The sequence below is a fragment of the Emys orbicularis genome, chromosome 9 (assembly GCF_028017835.1).
Source record: "Emys orbicularis isolate rEmyOrb1 chromosome 9, rEmyOrb1.hap1, whole genome shotgun sequence".
In the NCBI taxonomy this organism is placed as follows: Eukaryota; Metazoa; Chordata; order Testudines; family Emydidae; genus Emys; species Emys orbicularis.
The window spans coordinates 1178318-1199804 of record NC_088691.1 but is presented as its reverse complement, the minus strand read 5'-3'; the positions used below and the strand labels follow the sequence as shown (position 1 = coordinate 1199804).

The 21487-nt window shown below is 50.4% G+C and overlaps 1 protein-coding gene across 5 annotated transcripts in view; it reads left to right on the top strand.

Annotated features, from left to right (window-relative positions):
* DLG3 (discs large MAGUK scaffold protein 3) overlaps positions 1-21487 on the top strand; it is a 177215-nt gene that overhangs the window by 39727 nt on the left and 116001 nt on the right. For 4 of the 5 annotated variants that reach the window (XM_065411044.1, XM_065411043.1, XM_065411042.1 and 1 more), the window contains exon 1: positions 21103-21426. The exons of the other annotated variant lie outside the window; for it this stretch is intronic. In XM_065411044.1, the coding sequence (XP_065267116.1) occupies positions 21103-21426 (324 nt within the window). Of the gene's footprint in view, positions 1-21102; positions 21427-21487 lie in introns of those variants that run through there. 5 annotated transcript variants of the gene reach the window in all.

The window sequence follows — 21487 nt, the reverse complement described above, 5'->3', positions numbered from 1 at the left end:
TGATCTCATGCATTGCACAAGCTGGAGAATTTCACCAAGTGATTCCTGCATCAAGCTCATAACTTCTGGCTGAGCTAGAGCAGATCTTTCAAATGAGACAGTGATCCTAATTTAAATACTTCAATCCACCCCTCCCTCGGGAAGTTGTTCCAATGGTTAATTACCTCACTGTTAAAAACGTGCTCCAGCCATTGGATCTTGTTCCGCCTTTGTTGGTGCGATTAAAGAGCCCTCCGAAATCTTCTCCCCATGTCGATATTTATAGACTGACCAAGCCCTTTCTTAGCTCTTTCTCTGTTAAACGAAATGGACTGCGCTTCTTTAGTCTCTCACTCCAAGGCAGGTTTTCCAGCCCTGATTTCTTTCTTGTCGTTTTTTTCTGACCTTTCCAGTTTTTCAACATCATTTTGACGTGTAGACACCAGAGCTGGGCACAGTATGCACTAATGGCCTCACTAATGCCATCTGCAGTGGTAATACCACCTCCCCGCTGGTACGCAGTATTTCCTTCTTCTACATCCGAGGCTCACAGTAGCTCTCATTGCAATGGAGGCTCATGTTCTGTTCATTACCCACTATGCCCCAAGTCCTTATCAGAGTCACTGCTTTCCAGGCTAACCGGCGGTCCCTTCTCAGTAGAAAAGAACCATGTGATGGGCCAGGGCGTTGGATTGGGACTGGTGTGTAATATAGGAATCTGCTTTACGTTTACATTTTAGTTTTCGATTGCCAGTCCTGGAGTCTGAAGCCCTGAATTTATTCCCCCAGGACATTTGCCACAGGCAGTACAGGCTTTCCACGTGCCCAGCCCCTCACCAGTATTCCTCACTCCTACTCCAGGGGAGATGGAATTCAGTCTGCCTGGGGCTCTGCTGAGGCTACCAATACAGGGGCAAGCTCTGATGTGGAACATCTTGTTCCACCTGGAAGAAGAGACCTACCAGCTCACTGCATGCAGGAGCCCCTTGCTGGATAGTAAAAAACAAACCAACCCTTTGGTGGCTGCAGACTGTAGCTGAATGTGAAGCAGGGACCTAGAGGTGAAAATCTCCATCTGCTTTGGGCTCGTTCTGGATGCTTCTTGCATTCCCAGTGCCTGAGCCACGCGGCCGCCTCCTCTACTGCAGAGGTGGAAGGGACAGGGAGCAAGGGAAACTGCTCCTGTTAGTAAGAGTGAAGAGGAGTGATGACTCACTCCAGCTGGATCTCAGTCTGTGGAGGGACTGGGCAGCAGGAGGACGAGGGAGTGAAATTCACCCTGGGGGAGAGAGCTGGTTGTGAGACTTGCTGGAGCTGGTCAGATGCTGAGAGCTCCCTCATCAGCAATTGGGGACCCTGATGGGATCCCAGACCTCAGGATCTCCTGCTGCCTTTCACAGAAGCCCACTGAGAGTGGGGAGGAGGAAGTCAGAGCTAGATGGTTGGTTCGCTCTGTCCTAAAATGAGAGGGCCACTGAAAGAGCCGCTGCGGATTCTGAAGGGGGGAGTTGCTGGGGCCTAGCAGGGTTTATATCTGCATCCACCTGAGGGAGCAGCATGCCCCACGAGAGCAGAGGGCAGTGTCATGAAGAGGATGCCGCAGTCCTGGGAGTGACATGGGTCCCGGAGCAGAGGTGACGGCGGGCGAGACACCACCAGAAGAGGGTGCAGAGCTAATTCCCAAGACAGCCAGTAGGAGGCGCCGCAGTGGTGAGTCTCCTCGGTTTACAGGAATAAGGGATGGTGGGATAAACATTTGTATCCTGGTGTAAGCACATGCACACGGGGGGCTGTACTGCTGTAAGCATATTGGCTCCCCAGGCTCCATTCCTGCTCTGATTTGGGCCTGCACTGATGTTTCATCCCTTCCTAAAAGCTGCTCTTTTCCCTCCTCCCGTCCAGGGAGCAGAGTGCAGGCAGCTGTGGAGATAAAATTAAACAGGAACAATAACGCTGATGAGCAGACGCGCGGCACCACCAGGCAAACGGTGCTCTCCCCCCGCCATACATCTCTGTTTCCCACGTGACTCTGAACCGACTCAGACCTCATCTCTGTGGGCCTGCCACTGTGGTCCATCCCCTCCCACAGTCCTCTGCTCTGAGCACACGGTCAGTGAGGTGTTGGCTCCAGCCCTTCCAGCCAGTTTGATGTCCTAGATCTGTGCTGCTACCACTCTAGGACTGTCCTTAGTGAGCAACGGCCCGTCTTAACAAGAGGGGCACAGAGAGACTATTTCAGAGAGCACATTTCCTGAGTGCTCTGAAATTGTCAGCCTTCCCAGTTTGGGTTGGGCAGCTGTAACATCTGCTGATTCTATATGCAGCCTATAAATAGGAAACCTCCATGTGTGGAGATCCTGCCTTATTGACAGTATGTGGGCGAGCAAGGGCATCGCTGAATGCACAGCACAGACCTGGGAGTTACGCAGTAGCTTGCTCTGGGCCCAGCAGGGGTAATGGCAGGAGCAGTTTTCCCCGTGTCAGCAGAGCTGAGGGCAAACTGTCCCCCTTTCAGAACTGGCCAGTATTTTATCAGGTGCAAAACCGTGGGGAAATTGCTATAAAAGCAAACTGCGTACTAAGAAATGAGCACGGAGTGTGTAACTGCATATCCCCTCGGCCCCCTGGGAGCAGGCGCTGGCTGTGGTGTATTGCGGCATTCAGCCCAGTGCACATGGCTGTGTGAGAGGGAGGCCTGATGGCCTCATAAATCAGGGAAAACCCCTTCTCCTAGTCGGGGACCTGCCTCCACGTGTCTCTTCCCCTCCCTTGCACTTAGGTACTGACTGGCACTAGGGACAGATACACTAATGCTCCTCCTGAGGTGTCTTTAAATAGAAAACAGCCGCAAGTAAAGCAAAGCAAGGTGTGCAGCTCCGCTGGTTGTGAGAGAGGCCGTGGGGACTAGCAGCACGTGTAACCTCTTGGCTTTAGTTCATTGGTCCAGTGTCCCGCGTCCACCCTCAGGCCACCTAGTCCAGGTGTGCTGCTGGGGCAGTGCACTCAACCCCTAGGGGCCTGGAGCTTCTCACTGTGCAGCCAGCCTCTCTCATCCCCTCCCTGCTCAGAGCCACGGGGCTCGGTCCCAGAGCTGAAAATAGGAACCCGCAGGGCATTGAAAGGGGATTTAAAGCAAGAAGTTGAGTTGTGTGGCAGTGCTGGTGACTCCTTGTCTTTATTGCCTCTTGTATTTGAGCGATTTGCCCCACGCTCTGATTTCTCTGCACTCAAACAGTTAGCGGTCCCACCCGAAGCTTGCTCCTGGGCAGGAGTGGGTGCAAGCCACATGGCTGTAGGCTCTTGTTGCCACATACTCCCACGATCAAACAACTGGGTGTGTTTGGGGCACTCCGGTCTGGCCTGCAAACAGTTAGGTGTTCTGACCTGTCGTGCTCTACAGAAAGGGCTGTTGTATAACCAACATCCATCGTGCCGCTCTGAATACGTAACTCATGCGAGGTGATGGGAGGGAGGGAATAGAAATCCCCATTTTTCTGGCCCTCCAGAACAAAACGGAGAAGGAATTAGCAGGTGAACATGAAGCAGCTGCTTGCTAACCAAACAAGGGCCCAGGGTCCCTGCTTCTGAGATTTTGATACCTATCAATAAAGTCTTTTGCTACAGAAATGGCCCTGATACATGGGAAAGTCCAGTCAGGCTGCTGGCAAAGGATACAAACCCCACAATGCATCACCGCATGGCTGTGTTGCATGTGCTCTGCTGTTCGTGCATTTCGCCGCTGAGTGAGATGCATAGCCTTGTCAAAGGATGGCTCCTGCCCTTGGCCATGCTGAAGCTGTCATTACAGAATGAACTTCCTGCTGCCTTATTTGGAGGCTGTCAGCTGATCAGTGCCAGCACCAGCCTTGTGACATCAAAGAACCTAGGAATTGCTAATAATAAAGAGGTGAGCAGAGAGGCACCCGGAGCACCAGAGGGAGAGTAAGTCCTCCCTGTTCCCCTGTGTTTATTTTTAGAAATGCCGAGCAGCTATTGCCCATGGCTGAGTAGGAAGAGAAGGAAAGCTGTGACCCACTGCCCAGGGGCCCGGATAGCAGCTCTTGCTGGGGTCAATCAGTTCCAGCCGCTGGAATTTAGAAGCCCTTCAGCAGTTTGTGTTTTTCAGTAGCGAGCACAAGCTCAGAAGCCAGAACCATTGGGGTTCCAGTAAATATTGTGTCTTTGCTGCAAGCCTGGTCTAAGTGAATTATTCAAACTACTTCATATCACAATTGCAACCAGGCTTGGTGTCTAACCTGCCTGTGTCCAGAGGCTGCTGCTGTTCGAGGGGATTTCAGCACTGAATGTGTCAGTGGGAACTCTCACTTCCCTGGACATTTGGGGGTTGACTGGCTCCAGTTTTACTAGAGACTCTCACTATTCCTACCCCAGGGATGAACAAGAAGGCAAGGGAGATGTGTAAACGGCTTCAATAGAGAGTAGAAAAAGTCAGTAGATTAATCTAATCTAATCACCTACTGCTGCCCATCACCACAGTATCTGAGCACCGTCCATGTAAAATCAGTAGCAATAGTGAAGTCCCTAGTGGACTTCTTGGATTCTCTGGCACTTCTCCATTTCCAAGTATAAAAACTCTGCCTGAGGAAGGGTTATTTATTGGTTGCTTGGTTGGTTCATTTGTTTGTTCGTTTCAGATCTAATTTTGTTGGTTTGGGGGTTTATTTTATTTTGTGGTGGGGAAGACAGGTAGAAAAGGTGTGTCAGGGTTAGGAGCAGGAGGGGATGTGAGGGGCAAGGGGAGGGTGTCCGTGTTAGGGGAGGAGCAGGAGGGGGCATTAGGGTAAGGGGGGTCAGTGTTAAGGGCAGGAGAGGGTGTCAGGGTGAGAGTTGGGGGGGCATCGGGGAGGGGGTGTCAGTGTTAAGGGCAGGAGAGGGTGTCGGTGAGAGTCGGGGGGGTATCGGGGAGGGGGCAGGAGGGGATGTCAGTGTTAAGGGCAGGAGGCGTATTGGGGAGAGGGGCAGGAGGGGGTGTCAGTGTTAAGGGCAGGAGAGGGTGTCAGGGTGAGAGTCGGGGGGGTATCAGGGAGGGGGCAGGAGGGGGGTGTCAGTGTTAAGGGCCGGGGGGAAGAGGGGGGGACGTGCCTGTGGTGTGCATGTGACTCCTGTGGTGGTGGAAAGGCCTGTTCGAAGTTGTAGGTTTCTCAGTGGTCCCTGGGGACGGCCAGACTCTGGATTCATCCCATCTCCTCTGCAGGGTCTCTCCAAAGCCACATCCCCGGGGCCCGGAACGCTGCGTCCAGCCCCGCGGTGCTCCATGCTGGGGTCTGCGCTCTCCCGGAGCAGCTCAGGTGGCTCATCTGTCCACATTCGCTCCTTAATGCAGCTGGGAATTAATCCAGTTCTGCTCTGAAGAGGAGGACCAAGGCCTTGAACTGGCATCACTGGTGGACTCGGGGCCAGGACAGGGACTGGCTGACAGACTGGCTGTTTTCACAGTGGCCTAAGCTGTGGCGGAGGCAGGCAGCCCCATTTTGGACCAGCTGCAGCCTGTGCATTGTTTGCACGTTCAGCTACAGCAGCGCATCCTGCACCGCTGTGCCCCTCCCCCTGGTGTTTCTCACGCAGCGTCATGGCGCGGTCCTGTGCCGCCTTTGCCTGGTGCAGCTGGGCAGGAAACCAGGGATTGTTCGGGAGCTTGTGGAGATTCTGTACGTTTTAGTTTGTGTTAAAATGAAGGGCTTGGGACTGACGAGACAGCTGCTGCTGCTGCCCCTCTGCCCAGACTCTCTGCCTTTTGCTGTCCTACACCTGGGCTCCCCCTCACAGCTCTGAGAACTTACCCCCCAACCCTTTGCTATTCCAGTCCTGGTCTCTCTCCAAACCCCTCAGTCCGGAGCTCCCCATGCAGGCCAGGCCTGGTCTGGTGTGCAAAGTGGGCCATTACTTTTTGTTATGTGGTAGTTCTTTCTATTGTGGAACAAAATTCCTTTACCAGAGTGTCCAGAGCAGACACCTGGCTGCCTGCAGCTGCACCCTCTCCCCTACCCAAATGGAAGGGCGGGCCCATGCTTCTGTCTGCAACCTCGCTAAGATCTCGGGCGTGGAAGGACAAATCTCCTGGGTGTGTTACTGCAAAACAAACTCCATTTGTAAAAGAACAACCCAAACTTGAATGCAGAGTCTGGCAGCCCAGCGGCTTTCGGTCTGGAATGGTGGAGCAGGGGGAACATCCCTGCATTTTAATGGAGCTGGGCTGTGTGGAAATCAGGATGCTAGTTGCAGAGGCAATCCCAGTGCTATTCTAAACAGGGCAGCTAGAATAACTGCTCACGAAGGTGTTCAGTCTTTAGGATTTGGAGGATCAGTATTGAGCTGTGCTGAGAGATCCTTATCCCTGGCCTTTGCAGACATGCCTTAGAGGAACCTGCTTGAAGGGGATTGAGAGTGACGGATGAGTGCAGGGTTGGAAATGGCCTTGACTCGCTCATAAATTCAAACGACTCTTTGATCCTTCTTTCGAAGACCATTTTTCTTTCCTAAAACTTTTTCCTTAGGTCATGTCTTCACTGGGGTTGTTAGCAATAATGTCGCTGCACTGATGCAGACTTTCAGTGCAAATGCGCTGCAATGAAAAAACGTGACATCTACGGGGTGGGTTTAGACTGGTGTTTGTACCCAAACAGCTACATCAGTGCGCTGCACTGGTGCAAAAATCCCAGTGTAGATAAACTCCTCAGTTTTCATCTGTGCCCTGCTTTGGGCAGGGAGGGGCATGGACCGCCTCCTCTGAGGCAGTGCCCAATTCTACTTGATGGATTGGATGGCAGGAGGCATTTGTGTAGTAATTACCACAGGAGGGGCTGTGTCTACATCCTTTAAATATATGCAGAATGTTACCAAGTTCCCCACCTCTGCAGTCATTTCATAGCCAAGACAGACAGATTTCGCTCTTTTAATCCTCTCCGTAAAACAAGTCTCTCCAGCTTCCTGATTATTCTTGTGGATTGTCTTTGAACTCCCTGCAGTTTGTTAATATCTTTTCAGTTTTCAGGTGCCCAGAATTGCACTAAGTGACTTAGGAGTACAGTCCCATTAAGGACAATTGCCCCTAAATCACTTGGGCATTTTTGAAAATCCCACCTACAGTTATTAATTACACAGAACCGTAGATGTGAAAAGCACTTTGTAAAGCAACAAAAAAGGAGCCAACAGGGTTATCAGAGGCAGTGTGGTCCAGTCAAAAGGGCACAGGACTAGAATGAAGGACACTTGGGTTGTAATCCCAGCTTTGTCACTGACTTGCTGTGTAAACTTGGGCAAGTCACTTTGCTGCTCTGTGCCTCAGTTTCCCCTCCAACTCTTTGTCTATCTGGTTTATTTAGTCGCTAAGCTCTCTGGGGCTCTTATTGTTTGTACAGTGCTGAGCACAGTGACACAGCCACAGTCTTGGCTGAAACTTCTTAATACAAATAACTAGTCAAATGGATTGTGGATTCCCCATCCCAGACCGTTCACCGCCTACATGAAGAAAAGAACAACAGGAGATGATGACATGGGAGGGGGGGTGGGAGAGGATGACGGCCAAGGTCACTTGGGAGAGAATTGAGGGGTTATGTAGGTTGAGATTGTTTTTAATTGAAATATAGAGAAGACTATAAGCTTCCTTGTGTGAGTGAGTGTGGAAAGGACTTAGAGGAGGGGAATGAGGAATGGCAGATGGTCAGGGAGGGGGTTCTAGGTGCAGGGTACTTCATAAAGGAAGGGGTGGGGATAAAGCACATAGTCAGACAGAGACGTTAGCTGAGCAAAGAGGGAATGAGCAGGATGAAAGAACTGAGGAGAGGGCTAAATAGTGGAAGGCTTTGAGGGCTTGCATTTGGTTTGAGAGCCAGTGGAGAGATTTGAGTTGGGGTTGAGCACAGGTGTGAGATTGAGGTCAAACTGGTGTTTTCATAGTTGAATGCTGAAGTCAGACCAGAGCTACCTAGAAGGGGACTGTTGCTTTCCTGGCCATGTATTTGCATATAATAACACAGTGTCAAATCACCTTGCAAATGTAGGTCTTTTGTGCTGTCCCCAACTGCCACCCAGTCACTGTCATGCTTTTGCCACCATGTAATGTTCTGGTTTTGCTGGTGTGGGTACAGTATGTAGGCAAGAGCACTGCACCCAAAAAAAAAAATTATTCCAGTGATTGAAAGTCTGGCAAAAAGAACTGGATTCCTGGCATGCAGCTTCTTGGAATAAATGATCTTTTTAGGTTTAACTTCCCCTACATTTAGTTACACAGACGACTTGTCACAGCGCTACGTGGTGCTTCCCAGAAGTAGTGCAGGCTCTTCCCTGCACCCCTCCTTTCTCCCTCAGGTGGTATGTTTGCTTCTTATTCATTCTCCACACGTCAGGTGAATTTTCCCAAGTTGGATCTCATTTTATTTTCGTCAGTGAGAATTTGTGCAGCTGTCTCTTGTGCTTCTGTAACGTGTAAGCGATGTATTGTGTTCCCTTCTGGTAGCTGTACCACACAGAGGATAACAGCCTGCTATTGTTACCAGCTAATTAAGTTATTCTTCAGGTAGTAGAAGCCTGTGAGTTTTGGTGCTCAAGGTCCTGTTTTTAAGCCTTGCTGATAATTTATGGGGAGGGTGGTTACACTTGCGAAGGTTTGCTGTTGCTGGGACTGGGAACCCTCTGCTTCTTCCCGGGGAATGGATGATGCACGAAGAATAAGAAAATGTGATTTACACTGTAAAAGTTCTCTCTATTTTCCAGAGACCTTTGGTTACTGAAGCAATCCATAGCTTAGCGTCGGTTAGACTGCCGGGGGACCCTTAAACTTATTTCAGTGATGGCCACATGTTTGAATCTCATCAGAACAATAGTGTAATAGAAAAACAGAGAATTTATGTCCAAACAACCCATCTGTCCTTGTCTTTGAGGACCGAGGAACTGAAATGGTTGATAAGCACAGTGTACCTTTAAGAGAGACAAATGAACTGGCTGCTGCAGCTTCAGCATGCCACCTGATTGGCTGAGAAACTAGCAGGCAGGCTGAAGGAGGGGGCAGCCATTCAGAAATTTCCTGCATTACTGCCTTGTTTAAAGGGGACAGAAAAGGGGAGGGTGGCTGAAGGAACATCCTAACTTTCCACCCCAGTCTGTGAAACATGAGACTCCTGACCCTCCCTCCCTGCTGGGTCCCCAAGGCTCCCAGTGACAGCACTTTTATGTAGTTCCAATCCAGTAAGGAGGCCTGAGTCCATTAAACAGAATCGTTTGGAAGATTCTTAATCAATGAACTCCAGATAGTTTATTAGCTGCTGCAGGGACAAACCGTATCAGAATTTCACGAGGCTGAGAGGCCAGGAAAAGTGGCAGTAAACAAATAATGAGCAATGTATTTCAATCAGTCCAGCAGCACCCAGGGTTTCTGGTTATCCAGTCACCTTTCCAGTCTGGCCTGTTCAGAGGTATTGTTCCCTGTCTCAGCAGGGATATTTTCCGGGCTGGGATGTGATGACACAGCCCCTGCCCAGTGATCGTTAAGGCTCAGCTGATGTTTTGGTTTTAAACCCAGATTCTCTCCAGTTTTTTGTGTCGTGACCATTTCAAATTGCCTTGGGTGGGAGGTGGGGCCTGATTCTGCGGTGTGCTGAGTGGGAGGTGAAGGCGCTCTGCACCTCACAGGATGGTCCGTTGGTGTGCAACTTGGCAGCCTCCATATCCTGTTCTCCTTTTGTGCCCTACAGGGAGCTTTTCCCTGTTTTCTCTTATCTGCAGACAGCTCCCCTCCTCCCTCAGGGCCCTACAAGCTGCAACCTCCCTTCTGTGGAGGAGGGTCAGAGGGGATTCCTTTGTCACCCAGGCTTCTAGAGCAGCTGGCAGAAGTTGCCCCCTCCTCAGAGGCTGGGTATGCGCTGCACCTGCCTGCTTCTAAGCCCTGTCAGTCCAGGTCTCTGGCTTGGTCGTGCTGAGCACACACCACAGGCCCAGGCCCAGGAACCTGCCAGTGGGAATTAAAGCAGCAATAGTTAGACCCCATGAAACCAGTTGTGGATTGCAGCTCCATACAGATCCTAACTGGAAGCTGCTCTCAGACCGGCCTTTGGGAGCGCTTGCTTGGAAATGGCAGACTTTGCTGCAGGCAGGAAGACCTGAAAGGGGACTCTGCCCCTTTGGTATTTTTCCCCCTTTTTTAGGCTGGTTTTGCCACAGAGCTCAGTTCCTGTGAGCCCAGGAACTGATTGGTCTGATTGGGGACTGCTTCAGAGGCAGCGTAACTCAGGCACTGGGACCAGGGGGCAAATCCCACTGAGATCAGTGTGAATCTTTCTCTTGATTTCAGTGGGTTTTTTGGGGTCAGGCCCCTGGCTCTTAGGTGAGCTTGCTGAGTCAGGCTTAGCGCTGGTGTGTCCCAGAGGGAGCTGCTTGCTTTGGCTGAAAGAACTGACTGGTCAGGTAGGAGGAGATAAAATAAGGGACCTTAGAGACCATCTCCCAAGTTCCCCTCCCAAATTGGGAATGATTAAGTTACTGAAGTCTGAAAATTAGCAGCTCTGTTTGTCACAATATTTTCTATGTATTCAAAGCCCCCTTGTTACTTCTGTTGTCAATTCCTGCTAAGGCTGAATGTGTGAATGTGTCTGATACCTGCATGGGACTGGTGAGGAGTGGGCGAAAGGAAACGGAGCACTGAATGCAGCATCACCAATTCAAAAATCAACAGTCAGGACCAAAAAATTATGAGATTTGCTTCAAAATCATGAGATCTTAAAACATAGATCTTTTTCTTTGTTTTCTGGCTTTTGAGCCTTGAGGCTGCGCTTGGGTCATGTTTTCAAGCTTTTCTCTGCAGTGGGGGCTGGAAACTTCCCTTTTTTGTAATGAAATTGAGATTCTCATGTAATTATGACCCCAGGCACTGGGCCTTTAAGAAAAACACCAAATATCACGAGACTCCTGAAAAAATCATGAGCGTTGACAACACTGTAATGCAATGATCCAATCGTGTTAACGTCACCCTTTTGGAGTAAGGGCTTGTGTTATCCGTGTGTCTTGTATGACACTGACAATGTCCTTGGTGCTTAAAGTGCAGGTCTGTTCTGTAATGTGACTATGCCAAAATGGGCTCCTGCGTTAACAAAGCTGCTCCCATGACACATACAACCATAGCAACGTCGGGCTGGAAGGGACCCCGAGACACATACAACCATAGCAACGTCGGGCTGGAAGGGACCCCGAGACTAAACTTGCCCAGTTTTTAAAGAAAACCTGAGGAAAGGTTTAATCTTTTATCATTTTTGTACCTCTTCTCTGGACTCTCTTCAGTTTGTCCACATCTTTCCTAAACTGCGGTGCCCAGAATTGGACATACAACTCCAGCTGAGTCCAGTGCCGAGCAGAGCAGGACAGCTGCCTCCTGTGTCTTGCAAACAACACTCCTGTTCATCCACACAGGATGATATTCGCTTTTTTTGCAGCTGCATCACATTGTTGACTCATTCAATTTGTGATCCACTGTCACCCGCTGACCCTTTTCAGCAGTATTGCCACTTAGCCAATTATTCCCCGTTGTGTAGTTGTGCATTTGATTTTTCAAGTGAAGTATTTTACATGTGTTTACTGAATTTCATCTTGCTGAATTCAGACCATTTCTCCAAATTGTCCAGGTGGTTTTGAATTCCAATCCTGTCCTCCAAAGTGCCTGCAACTCCTCCCAGCAAGGTGTCATCTGCAGATTGCATAAGCATACTCTCCACTCCATTATCGAAGTCATTAATGAAGATACCGACTAGTACCAGACTGATGCAGAGCTGTTTTCTCATGCCCACATATGTTGGTAGCAGAGATGCTGCTGGCTTTAGTGAGAAAAATTAGTATTCCCTTCTTTTTCTTTCTGTTGGCACGACAGCAGTGCAGGTACAGAAGGGGGGGCCAAGTTCTGTTCCTGCTTGTGTGTCATCAACCGAATTGCTTCCCAAGATCTGAGAGACAAGGCGGGCGAGGTAACATCTTTCATTGGACCAAATGCTGTTGGCGAAAGAGAGAAGCTTTTGAAGTAACACCGAGTTCTTCTTCTTCTCATCAGTTACACTTGTGCAACTTCACTGGAAGCCGATAGGTTTGCACAGGTGTCATTGAAGGGAACATTTGTCCTGCAGAACCTTGATTACGGAGGAGGAGGAGGAGGGGAAAATCCAGCCTGATTCTGAGAGCTCTGGGGGTGCTTGTGGCGCTGGCAGTCAGAAATAAACGTCAGTTGACTTGTAAATTGAGCATATTTGATCGGATGTCAAGGGGAGATGCTAAATGATTTCATTGGCAGTCCTTGTTCAGGGTAGAAAGACACTTTAGCTACTAATAACCATGCAAGCCCCTGGAAATTCTGAGGAAAGGTCCAGGCCACGTCTTTCTCTCCCCACATTCCAGTTAGGTATTGCCGTGACACACTCCCTGAGGAAGGGGGTCTCAGAATAGGCAGCAATCTCATAGTGCTGCGAGCTCACTCCAGACCTGCTGGCAGAGCCTGCTCTCATGGCAAACTGTACCAAGCCATGAGGGGTTTTTTATGACTTCTGTGCAATGCGACAGGGTTTAGTGGCCATGTGGGATGAGAGATCCCTTCTCTGTTGGTAGCACCCTGCCCCCAACAGGTCTCTGGAGAGAAAACCTATTACCCCTATATCCCTTGCAGTGAGGTATGCAGCATCCACAGGGGTTAAACCATTGGATTGACTTGGCAGGGGTCTCTAGTTACTCTGCCAATGAACCCCTCAGGGAGCACATAGCTTGCTGACCTGCTGTGGAAAAGAGCCTAGGCCGTCACAGAGACTGGCCCCAGGGAAGGACTCTGGTCCAGATAGCTGGAAGAGGGAATTTCTCTGCAGGGTAGTTGCTATGGTTTCCTTTCTTGTTGTTTGTTTATCTAAATTGCTTTTTTTTCAAGGATTGTAGCAGGAGCCCCTGTCCTGGGACCCTAGGGAATGGGGCCCTGGGGGGTCTCATGATATTGTAGCAAAAAATAGAGCCCCTAGCAAGTGATTGTTAAGTGGGTCTGAGGTCTCCTTTACAGGACTCTGTTGTGGAGTCTGCAGCTGGGCCCCCCGGCGAAGAGGATAATGCATCAATCCTCCTCCCCCTGTGGTCACAACCGCAGCCTACATTTGGTTTGCCTTATTTTTGTCTCACAAATGAACTGTGGGTGCTTAGTGTGGAGCATCACCCGTTGACTCTGGGAGTAAAGGCTGTAGGAACTGGCCCAATGGCTGTGGGTAACACGTCAGGAATCGTCCCATAAAATGAAGGTGGTTCTGGCTTGGGGAGGAGTAATCTGTTTGGCAGTAGCACCTTGGGGTGCTGTGTGCAACCAGTTCCCTGGGGTGTCCAGTTGTTATTATCCCCCCTTGTACTTAGCCCCGCATGAATTACTCCGTGGTTGCTGTGGGGAAACCCAAACTCAGCATTTAACATGTATTGTTCTTGCCTCTTCCGATCTTGTCATGTGCACCCGTCACCCATGTCACGCTAGCCTTGATCCCGTTTGTCTGCTCCCCCCACAATCTGGGCTCTTTAACGTCCCTGCAGAGCAGACAGCATCTTGGTAGGGAAGGTCTCAGCTGAACAACCCACACCCAGTAAATTGTGAATCAACCTTGCTGAGTTGGGAGGCTGTCGTTCTAGGGAGTCGGCACGAGGAGCCCAGCATTCAGACCATTGCATTACCTCCTCTCCCACTCCCTCGCTTTCCACCTAGTCTCACTAGAAACTTTACCTCCTCTGTGCCCCCATCTGTTGGGCTAATGGCTGCAGACTCCGCTGTCTCGGATTCCTCACTTCTCTGTGGCTGGAGAGTATGTGGGAGATATCAGAGTGTCTAGCCCTCGGAATGCTGGGCTTTCGCACCTGCTCTAGGTTGCAAGTATCGGGGGAGCCGTGTCCGTCTGTAGCCACAAAAACAACGAGGAGTCCGGTGGCACCTTAAAGACTAACCGATTTATTTATCAATCAAATAAATCGCTTAGTCTTTAAGGTGCCACTGGACTCCTCATTGTTTTTGTGCTCCAGCTCTAGGATGTTGCGGCTAACAGAGATACACCCAGGGTAAAACTGTCCAAAGGTTTATCCCAGAAGAGTAAACCCAGATTGTCCCCACTCAGTTCTAGAACACAGTACTTCCCGCTGCACGCAATTGTCATCTTCTTTCACAGAGATCGCCCATTTCCAGGAGGGCCTTGTAGGCTCCAAATATCACAAGAGCCCATAGCAGGACCAAAGAACACAAGACTCTTGTTCAAAGAACTCAGCCCATTCCCACAGAAGCACTGACAGCCATCAGGCCACCTCATCCGACTCTGATCCCTGTCTTTCCTGGGTGGCAAAGGAGCACAGAAGCCCTGGGGGCCCAACTACCAAAGACTGTCAGCATCTGCGACAAGGGGAATCTGCTGCACACTGTAAAACAAGCCAAAGTCCAACCAATCCTAGAGAAACCGTCGCTACGTTCGACAGACATTGCGGCCTGCAGCCCAGTGTTGCCTCCGTTTCCCGGGGCAGCTAATCAAGGAGCTTGCAAAAGCCAGTCTCTCCAGTGGCACGTGTTAGCTGTCAATGTTCTGGATCCCTCTCAGTCAGGCATCAGGCCTGGGCACAGTACAGAAAGAAGCAGCATGCATTGCTCTGGGGGATGACTTCCTCCTGCCCAGAGACAAAGGGAAGCGGTCTGCATTTCCCTTGCTTAGTCTTTCTGCAGTGTTTGATGCTGTTCCCCACACACTCCTGTCCCACCGCTGAGGGTACGTCTACACAGCAGCTGGGAGCGAGCCTCCCAACCCAGGGAGACAGACTCATGCTAGCAGAGCTAGTGGAGCTAGTGCAATAAAAACAGCAGTGTGGACATTGCAGCTTGGACTGTCGGGCCTACAGCCAGCTGCAGTGTAGACACACCCTAAGGGGCTGCAGCGTTGTTATTATGGGCAAGTATTCTACCTCCAAGTCCTCTCTTCAGGAGTCCCACCCGCCCAGCCAGGCAATTCTGACCTCCGAGAACACGTTGTCCCTGTGCTGCTCTCACCAGCGGCTCCCTATTGAAGAATCCAGTCACCTTTTTATTAGGATTATTCTGCTTTTTAAACAAGTTTTATTTTTCATGGTGTGAGTGAATGAGTCAAGACTGTTGCCACCAGCCTTTGATGGAGCACGGGGATATGGCTGGGTCGAAGAGCTGTGGGGATCAGGACTCCAACGTTATAGTCCTTGCCCTGCCATCAGATTGCTGTACAACCTTGGCTAAGTCACCTCGCTTCTCTGCTGAAGTTTCTTTGGGTGAAAACCAGGATCACTTTGCTGAAGTTGTTGTGAAGATTGATTGATGTTTGCAAAGAGCTATTATTATGTGATCTGTTTTCTGTAAGAGTTGGGGAGTATTTTCTACTCTGTGCAAAGTGTTGCTGAGACAGATGTTTGCAGCCCTTTTATTGTGCATAGCTTACCTGTGTGGATGAGACTGGCTGCCATGAAAAAATGAGGGCAACTGGTAAAGAGCAGTGCAAGTCCTTTGCAATGGATATGAACCTTTTGAGCAATGAGACCAGCAGGAGACAAATGCTAACTGTAGAAAAGCAGGAAATAAGCAACAAATTGTGCAGAGATTACGGTGCAGGGGTGTTAGAGCAGATGTGCGGGGATTTGGAGACTACAAGACATGAGACAGGGAGTGAGTGACAAAAGCACCAGTAAGAGTTTCAGAAGAGGAGGATGCAAGGTTAGGATGTATTCTGGCCATTCAGTAATGGTGATAAGTAGCTTACAGATAAGGGAGGTGTGGGAGGAAAACGGAGGTTTGGGTCATGGATGCCTCCAAGTTTTCTAGCCTTTGAGGGAAGGAAAGTTGAGTTAAGGGGAGTGGTATCCGTGCTGGAGACCTGGCATGGAGAGGATTCTACCTGAGGATGCCACATGGCTATCATGTCTGAGGAGTTCCATGGAGATGGAGCGGGCAGTGTGGAAGCCTGGATGCTAGTGAAGAGAAACACCTTTTCTAGGAGGCCATGTTCAAATCTGCTGATGGAAAACAGAGATCCTAATGCTTCTCTTGATTGTTCCTAACACACTCGCTTGTTACCAAAGTTCCTCTGTCATAATCCTCCTCCTTGGCCATCCCCCCCCCCCCCACAGTCCTTTCTAGTTAGACTGTCATGTCACATATGCATGTCTGACTTCAGTGCAGGGCTGAGGAGCAGGAAAGAGGAAACCATTACCAAAATACAAGTAACGCTAGCAGGAGAAGGTGCCTGGGACAGCCCCAGCCAACGAGAGGAGGCAGCTCTTTGTGTAAAGCAGTGGATTTCCCCCAAGTGTGATTTTAATGTTCCTTCCTTTAAGATCAGTCCAGTCCCTCCATGAGGTGGACCTCCAGGTCCGATGTCACCCCACCCCCTAGAAAGAACTCTCTAATATACACAGACTAGTAAATGAAATGGGCCTCCTCATTGCCCTGCTAGCATCAAGTCAGGCTCGTTCATCTCCTGCCCCAGCATTATCACCCTGCTGCTTGGGGGGGACATTAGCTTCTGACCTTTGGTTTTGGAGCAACAATTCATTGTCAGTATTTTACAATATCCATGAGGAATCTCCTGGTGATGTGTGAGTGAGGTAGATCTGAGGAAAGCTTACCCAGTCCAAATGGTGGTGTGATGAGCTGGATGAGACAGGACTTCTGCTTCGTTCTGGAGTTGCTGCTGGCTGTCCCTCCAGCTCACAACTTGCTGCTCTGCTTGGTGCTGTAAGCGTGAGAATCCTCTCAAGCAGAAGGGAGAGCACCAGTTTCTTTAATGCCCCTGCCCCTGCCAGCCTCCGCACAAGGCTCCTGCCCCTTCCATCTCGTTTTACTCTGCTACTCCTGGCCCTGGCACGTCGGCCGCTAAAGAGGTGCAGCGTTGCATGGCGATTGCCAGACAGGATCAGAGCTGGGGTCCATCTAGTTCAGTATCCGGTGTCCTACTGTGGTCAGCACCAGATACCTCAGAAAACAATGCAAGAAAAGCTGCAACTGGCAGATGGGGGATAATCCGCCCCCCAGGAAGGTTGCATCCTAATCCGTAAAAATTAGGGATTGGTTTAAACCCTGAAGCTTGAAGTTTTATATCCATCCCAAACCTTAGCCCCCATCTTTCTTAACTAGTTATAACTCTGGATAGTCTTATTATCCATATACATGTCCAATCCCTCTTTGATTTACTAAATTCTTGGCCTCAACAACATCCTGTGGCAGTGTGTTCCACAATCTAATTATGTGTTGCCTGTAAAAGGATTTCCTTTCACTCGACGCACATTTAGCCTAACTGCTTAGACTGGCTCTTTCCGTGAATCCTGGTATGGAATGAGGAACTCCACTCCAGGGTTACGGGTATGTCTGTGACACGCCCTTGCAGGGCTGGCAGACACAACAGCCATTATTAAACCAGAAGAGCTGACTTATGTGCTGGTTTCCAGAGAACTTTGGGCTTTCCTAGGCTTGGAATTGTATTTGGCTTCTGTTTGTGCTGACTTGGGTGGGGCTGGGCTCTCTCGAAAAGCCTGTGGGGCAGAGGTGGCATTACGAATGTTCATAACTTGGTAGCGTGTGTCATTTTAACCTGAACACACACGAGCCCCCTAGGAACCTGTGCCACGGCCCCTTGGGGCTAAACAAGTGAGGGGCTCCGCAGATGACTGGAAACTTCATTCTACTGCTCAGCCCCACGTCAGCGACATACAGTGGGGGCCTCACACCTCTCAGCTGGGGCCTGGGGTTGGTCCTTGGGGTCCCTGTGTGCACCACATCTTAATCAAGAGCACGTTGGTGTCCATCTCCCCTCCTGCTGCGATCGCATAACATCCTTGTAGCGTCTCCAGCAATTGCTCATGGGGGAAGTGACATTAGGAAAATATTTCTGTATTTTTAGCTCTTTGTTGCAGTTTAACAGCTGGAAACCAGGCAGAGCAGCCAGTGCCGTCCGTATTATTCATTTGTGTTGTACGGCCAGCCAGAAACCCCAGTCAGTATCAGGACCCCTGGTACTAGTTGATGTACAAACACCTAGCAAGAGACAGTCCCTGCCTCGTAATGCCTGCAGCCGGAGTCAAGAGAAGACACAACAATGTGAGCAGCAGCAGGACTGTGGATGCTCCAGGGACCAGCACTGTCTGCAATCGAGGAGCAGCAGTGATGTGTCCCACAGGAGCGTGGGAGGTGGGGATTAAAGTGGGTACAAATTGAGCCATTTGGATTTCTCAGCATCTCTTAACACCCAATGGCAGTGGTGCCGAGCTTTGTCTGCTGGGTGGGCGCAGCTCCCTGGGCTCTGGGCCAGGGAAGAAAGGTGTATTCATTATTCACCCTTCTCTCACACTGAGCATCCCGAGGGAAGCTGCGTACTAAGTGGGAATTTCTCGTGCTCTTAGTATCTCCATCTCCGCTTGGGTTTGGTACCTGGAGGTACACTGAGCTAGTCCCAGCGACTCTTTCATTGTATAGAATCCTAGCACAGAAATGATCACACCTAGGCTCTGTCTAGTCCAGGCCCAGGGAGATGGGGCAGGACTGTTCTCCTCAGCAGTCTTCAGGGCCTTATCCAGTCTAGTTTTAAATATCCCGAGTGGTGGTTCCTCCCTTCTTCCAGCAGGAGACAGTCCCGCAGGCTTCAGTGTCAGGGCATTTGTCTTGGTCTTTCGTGTTTTCACTGTTCGTTGGCGTCTAATCTGGTTATCTAGGTTCTAGACTCTATTTTCATCCCATTGCTCCTAGCTCCTCTCCCACCTGGGTGTGGATTACGCCCTTCAGATACTTACAGGCTGTTTTCAGTTTCCCCCTTAGCAGGAGCGTGACCTAACTAAACAGATTCCTGTGACTGTCCCTCGCAGCACAGCCCCCGATCATTTTAGTGGCTCTTCTCTGAACTCCTTCCCATTTTTCACTTTCTTCCTAGTACAGAGGTGACCTGTATTCCAGGGGTCATCTGTAAGTACCTGCGTGGGGAACAAATACTGAATACTGGGCTCCTCAGCGTAGCAGAGAAAGGTTTAACACGATCCCCTGGCTGAAGGTGAAGCTGGACAATTTCACACGAGAAATAAGGTGTCAATTTTTAATAGTCAGGGTAATTAACCATTGGAACAGTCTCCATCACGGGCAATGTTTAAATCAAGATGGGAGGTTTTTCTAACAGCTCTGCTCTCGGAATTACCCTGGGGCAGTTCTACGGCCTGTGTTTCGCAGGAGCTCAGACTGGGTGATCACGGTGATCCCTTCTGGCCTTGGAACCTAGGAATCTGTGCACAGAGAACTGCCCTCTGCCTGCCCAAGCTGCTTTTTCCCTCCTATGGTGACCTTGAATTGAGTCTCATCCTGACCCCAATTTGTGCATATCACAAAACCACTGCACAAATCAGCAGGACTGTCCATCTCTGCTCTAGGTCTGTAATAGCAGGGTGAGGGTTGGCACAGGAGAGAGTTATAGTGTGCATGTGGACTGGAATAGCAGGCGGCAGCAGGGTGGGACTGAAGGGTGTCAGCGGAGCTGCCTGTGGGGAGCCCTGGAATAACAGTAGGAGCTGCAGGTCAGGACTCAGATTCCTGGTAGTGCTGTGTGGGGCCCAAGGCTGAAGTGACCAGGAAGTTTGCATGTCCGGATGGGGACAGGACTGCACTGAGAAGGGGGGCTACGTGTCAAGACTGAAATGTGTTTGCAGAGTTGTGTTGTGGAAGGTAGTCCCCAGCATCTGCCTGTGCTACCTTTGATCCCAGCACTGAGTCTACCCACTGAAAACATGTTATCCGCCCTGCTTATGCTAAAAGAGAAAAAACGGGGGGTTCTCATTCCCAGCTAATGGTAGAGGGCTCAACAGCAAGAACATAAGGATTTAACCATTTCCCTCTAGTCTTAGTTTCCCTCCATTGTGCCTAGGTGTTGCAGCACATGGGGTACAGAGCGATAGGCCTCTTGCTGTTTGGAAAGCAAATGAGCAGGTAGCCTTCCCTGGGAATTCCCTGTCGTGAGGGAAGAGGCCGCCTGAGTTTGTTTTAATGTAGATTCTGGATTTACGGTGCAGTGGTTACCCTGATACACCTTCCAGTTTTGCTTTAGATAATTACTATTGCTTCAGTGCATTCAATATTCCCTAGCTGTTCCCTGTCCTGTATACTGGGAGCATTGCAAGTAGTGAGGGCACTTTATATGTGGTTATTTTAACTACAGTTCTGAAAGGTGACCACTGTACATGGCATTTGGGTGACACCCAAATGCCAGATCAAAAGGGTATTGTCTGTGTAGGCTGTAGAATGACAAGAATATCCCTTGCTTCTCTTCGTGAGCTCCTGGGCCTTTTCCACCGGTAACTTCTGTGGGCCTGGGGATTTTGTGGGATTTCTGACTGAGTCATTTCAGCCGGGACGGGTTTTTGCCCCTTATTTCCCAGCACTGTGCTTGGCAGCTGGCTCCGTGAGGGGGCTGAGTGGTGCAGCAGGCTCCAGGGGTAGGAATGAGGCAGCTGTGTCTTTAAGGGCCTGCTGTTTAACATTCTCACTGCCGCTGCTGATGCTGCCCTGTGCAGTGATTGGCTGAGGGCCGGGAGAACGGGGAGGCTGGAGATAGATGCTCTCGCCTTCTCCCTTCTCATCCAGGGACCAGAAACAGCAGAATCCTCCAGCCCAAGCCCTGCAGGTGAAGCAAGCCGCCTTCTCCCCACCCCCTGCACATACCCACTGAGGGAGCCTGACTGCGCACACGGCTGCCAGGGGCCAGAGACAGCTCTGCCACGGACCCTCACTGGGGAAGCAGCAAGGCAGATCAATGAAGCAAAGCAGAGAGCTGATCGCACCGAGCCCCCCACGCCAGCAGCTCTCCAGGGCCTGAGGGGCAGGCTGACATGCTCGCACCTGAATGGCCGGCAATGCAGAACAACAGAAACCTTTTTTATTGTGTGGCTATCCTTTGGAGATAATAGATTTATAATTCTGGTTTTTGTACAGAAGACTCTGGACCATCTCTGACTACAAGAGGGGGAGGAGGTGCGTGGAGGGAGAGGAGGCGGACGCATTTTCTGCTCGGGGAGGGGGGTCCCTTTCTCCATCTCTTGCCTTTTTTCCCTTTTGTTCTTGGTTGTGTGTATATTATGAAAGCAAATATGCACAAGCACCATCACTGTTGTAAGTGCCCAGAGTGCTATGAAGTGACGCGGATGGCGGCCCTGCGTCGCATGGAGCCTCCATCCTACGGCGAGTGGCAGCATGAGCAGTACGGCTACGGGGGCTACGGCTCGCAGACCCTGCCATCCCAGGGGGGAGCTACCCCCACCTCTAGGAGTAAGAGCAAACTCATCCCCACCTCCCGGGACAATGTCCCTGCTCCCCTGAAGCAGGGGCAGGGGAAGAGCACCCCCAAGATGAATGGGAACAGCACAAACTGGTGGCCAGAATGCACATGTTCGAACCGCGACTGGTATGAACAGGTATGGGACACGGGTTGTCTCCCCACGGCCAATGGGGGGGGGCTTTTATTACAGGGCTTGT